The 4,384-nt window shown below is 45.6% G+C and overlaps 1 protein-coding gene across 1 annotated transcript in view; it reads left to right on the plus strand.

Moving 5' to 3' along the window:
- LOC115286871 (olfactory receptor 6N2-like) overlaps window positions 1–1,651 on the plus strand; it is a 2,238-nt gene extending 587 nt beyond the window's left edge. Inside the window, exon 2 of the mRNA XM_029933203.1 lies at window positions 4–1,651. Coding sequence (XP_029789063.1) covers window positions 4–611 — 608 coding nt within the window. The 3' untranslated portion in view covers window positions 612–1,651. The remainder of the gene's footprint in view (window positions 1–3) is intronic.
- The last annotated feature ends 2,733 nt before the right edge of the window (window positions 1,652–4,384 follow it).

Here is a 4,384-nt window from a genome sequence, read left to right on the forward strand (position 1 = left end):
GCCACCTGCTGGGCGTCATGGCGCTGGACCGCTACCTTGCCATCTGCCGCCCGCTCCACTACCATGCACTCATGAGCAGAAAGGTACAGTTCTGGCTGGCAGGGGCCACTTGGGTGGCTGGCTTCTCAGCGGCACTGGTGCCAGCCAGCCTCACGGCCACTCTACCCTTCTGCTTGAAAGAGGTGGCCCACTACTTCTGTGACCTGGCACCACTGATGCGGCTGGCGTGTGTGGACACAGGTTGGCACGCTCGAGTGCATATTACAGTCATCGGCATGATCAATGCATGCAATCTTGTGCTCATTTTAGGACTCTATGGGGGTATCCTAAGGGCCGTGCTGAAGCTGCCCTCGGCTGTCGGCCGGATCAAAGCCTTCTCCACCTGCTTCTCCCACATGACCGTGGTGGCACTATTCTTTGGCTCTGCCTTCATTGTCTATGTGGGGTCACCTGGGAGCCGCTCTGAAGGCACAGACAAGCGTATTGCCTTGGTGTACACCCTTCTCACTCCTTTCCTCAACCCTATTATTTATAGTCTTCGTAACAAGGAGGTGAAGGAGGCTGTCAGGAGGGTTGCCCAAAGGATTAGGGCTCTGTTGAAGGGATGCTGAGGATCCATGGAGTCATTTGGTGACTGCAGGATTCAGATGTCTAGTCACTCAATCAGTCAGATAATTTTTTCAAATGCACTGTGTATTCCAATGGATTTAAATTTCAATGAATATTCAGACACCCTGCATATTCAAATAAGTGGTGCCTTGAATTGAAGCAAACTGAGACATTTGTAAAGGTCAGACCAACATGGCCTCTGAACTCCTTCTTATCCAATATGGGTGAAAAGACACATCTTATAAAAAATAACCAAAAGTAAGGATGCAGGTACAGATATTTAGGTAGACTTAGAACTTAGAAATGGAACTATGTTTGGAAAGATTGGGAAGAACAAAATCTGACTGTGGGATTATATCCAAGTTGAGACCATGGAGGAGCATGGAGAAAGGAGGAAAACAAGGTTAGCAGTTGAGAAGTGAAAGAGCTTCTCAGGCACATTTTCGGATGTGATTGGGAAACCCTGAGAAGGGGGATCGAACAAGCATGGGGCTCCATGTTCCCGGGAAATCCCGCAGTACAGGAGAGTTTGAAGCTGGAGGTGGGAATTTATTCTCCAAATGAGGGAGATCGAGAATGAGAGACGAGGGTGCTGGGGGTGCTGGTGGTTAGAAGCAAGTTATCGGGAATGAGAGACGAGGGTGCTGGGGGTGCTGGTGGTTAGAAGCGAGTTATAGGAATAAGCCCTGCAGTGTGAATTTGGAATCAAAGCTAGTCATCTGGGCAGCACTGCTGATGGAGTCCCGTGAGTGCAAAACCAGCTCTGGGAACCAGGAGATATTAAAAAGGAGGCACAATTTATGTTTTCAGAGAGTTTACAGATTTGATTTTGAAGAGCCAGTCCTCCCTCCCTCTCCCCTCTCTCTCTTTCTCTTTCTCTCTCACACACATACACACCACCACCACCACCACCACCATCAGAGACATTGAATAATATCAAGAAATAGGTGTTTCCTTTTCGCTTTGTGCTGTATGTATATCTGCGGAGGGGGGAGGTCATGAAGGTAGAGGGAAGCGGTGGCAGGATTGGCAGAAAATTGATTGAAGGAAGAATAAAGTAGCTTCACAGTTATTGATTATGGTAAACTCCCTAAGCCTCAGACTATGGAATCCTAATCCCTGGGTACCTAGTTGGGACTTATTTGAAAGTTCCCTTCAGACCAGACATACAACCGCAGGAGCCACATTGGAGATGTCTTGTCTCAGGATACCATGGCAGCATCTCTACTCAAAATACACAAAGAAAATTTATTTTCAAAATAATTCTTCTGGGCAATGATAAACAAATGAGTTTTGGGTTTCTTGTTTTTTCCTAATGATGTTGAGCTACTTTATTTTTAAGAGCAAAGATGACTTGGTGTTTATTTTAATTTATTTAATTGGAAGGAAAAGGTATGTGGGGTGACAAAGAGTAGTACTGACCTCCCTCCCAAATCAGTAATCCTCACTAGAGCCATAGAATGTTCTGGAATCTCCACTTATTTCTGTAATATTTATCTATTACTTTTGAGTGAAAGAGAGAGAGAGAGAGAGAGAGAGAGAGAGAGAGAAATTCCAAGCAGGTTCCACACTGTCAGCACAGACCCTGATGCAGGGCTTGATTTCATGAACAATGAGATCATGACCTGAGCCAAAACTAACAGTCGGATACTTAATTAACTGAGCAACCCACGTGCCTCTGGAATTTCTATTTCAATTTCTTAAGTGGAGATGGGCCCTCCAATTTGAGGTTTTTCCAGCAACGGTGTAGCCTTGGCTTTAGGTCAATTTTCCCTGACCATCCAGCCCAGATCTGGACTAGCTTCTCTGCTCTCACCTTTGTGGGGATCCTGAGTAAAGAGAAACCAATTTTAATATTATTAAGGCATGAAAACTAATCTTATGGGGGAGTAACAACAGCAAGAGCAGCAGCAGAGCTCAAACTGTCCCCAGTCAGAGTGACTGTTGTTGTTGTTTTGTGCAAGTGGGGTGGGGCAGGAAGAAGCCTGTAAGCAAGTAAGACAAGTGTACTAGGTTCAAGTCCTGGGTAAGCCAACACACAACTTGGGAAGACCAACTTGGAACAGGCACCATATGCTAGTAGATGAACACTGCCAGGAAGTCCCTCAATCACTGAACTTCTGAGTTGGGGGAGGGTGGGCTATGCAGCCAGGTGGCCCAAACTCCTCTGTCTTTATGGAAGACAAATGTGAAGTCACTAGGTGGTAAATTACCTACCCATGGTTATATGGGAATGGAGAAACAGGGTGGGGATGGAACGTTTCCAAAGGTTTCTAACTCTGCCTGCTGTATCACTAGGCCACGTGGCCTCTCAGTGGCCTTGTTGACCTGAGGCAGAAAGTCTGTTGCCCTGAGTGAGCACCACACAGCAGGAGAAGGGGTGGTGGTGCAAAGTTGGTGTGTCATGGCTGGCTGGGGGTGGGGGACAACTGTGCTGACCGTGTGGAACCTAATGGGGTCTCTCTTTCGTGGGATTCTCCCACAGAGCAACTGTCCCACTTACAGAGAACGTGGCCTGCCACAGGGTGTACAAGGCTTTCTCCGGCCAGTGCTTGCAGGCCTGGCCTCCTGCCATTTCTCCTTCACCTTCCAGAGGTGGGAGGAGATTCCATCCTTCCCACACCCTTCCTGAGCTCCTGCCTAACTCCATAGTCTCTTACACAGGCACGCCATTTATACTAGACTAGTTTGTGTCTGTTTTCTCATTAAATTCCCCACAGCAGGAAAATGAAGGAATTACCTTCCAAAATCAGTTAGTAGATGAAGAGTCTGAACTCATGTCAAAAACGTTAACTCTCCTGAGCAAGAGGAAAGAACAACATTTAACCAAACAGAGTCTGGTCGTGCTGACTGAGTCTTTGCTTTCTCTGTCATTCCTGCAGTCCTTGTAAACCCAGAAGCGACTTTTCACTTAAATGTAGGCTAGTTGCAGAAAATACTTTTAAACATTATTTACATGAAACTGCAGAGTCATTACTGGAAAAGTATTTTGCTGTCTACAATTGTAAAGGTCTAAAAATAAGAAATTATCGCTAATATCTCCAGGTCTTTGCTTCACTTAGTGAACAAGTCACATTTCTGAGCTTTCCCTAACACAGGGGCATTGATTAGCCTTGTCAAAGACTTAACAAGTCACCTGAATCTTCTCAGGAAAATCATAACCACAAATAATGAAGTTTATCTTTATGAGAATGTGCATCCAACAACTACGTAAATGAGAAAGCTTCATGGTAAGACTGGGCAATTTGTGTTTCCACAAGCCTCAGGATGATTTGGAGCAAAGTCAAGTCAGAACCACTGATCTGACCTGACTGGTGAACTTGGAGGACGATCGGGTCGTGTGCGCCCCAGCCCTTCACTCTGCTCCCATCCTTGGATGCTGCCCGATGAGTTTGCATGTCTTCTCTGCCATGGAGTGGAAGGGAACTGGTCTCATGGACGAAGTCTGGTAATCGGGGACCCATAAGCAAAATGATTACACCCACTGTCAAAGTAAGATATGTGAAGACCCTCCCCTGAGTAGATAGTACACCAGGCTGATAAATCACAAGTAAATATATAAAACATTTAACGATAATAATTAACATGACCCACCCACTGAAGGCACATGAAATACAGATCAACTTCAAGCATGCATAAATTACATGCCAGGCTGTAAAATAAGGCACATTAAGTTGTGTGCCCTTTGTTCTGAAGATCTAATGTACAGCACGGGGATCATAGTTAACAATACCCTGTTGTATATTTGAAATTTACTAAGAGAGATCTCCATAGT

This window comes from Suricata suricatta, chromosome 3 (assembly GCF_006229205.1).
Source record: "Suricata suricatta isolate VVHF042 chromosome 3, meerkat_22Aug2017_6uvM2_HiC, whole genome shotgun sequence".
NCBI classification, from domain to species: domain Eukaryota; kingdom Metazoa; phylum Chordata; class Mammalia; order Carnivora; family Herpestidae; genus Suricata; species Suricata suricatta.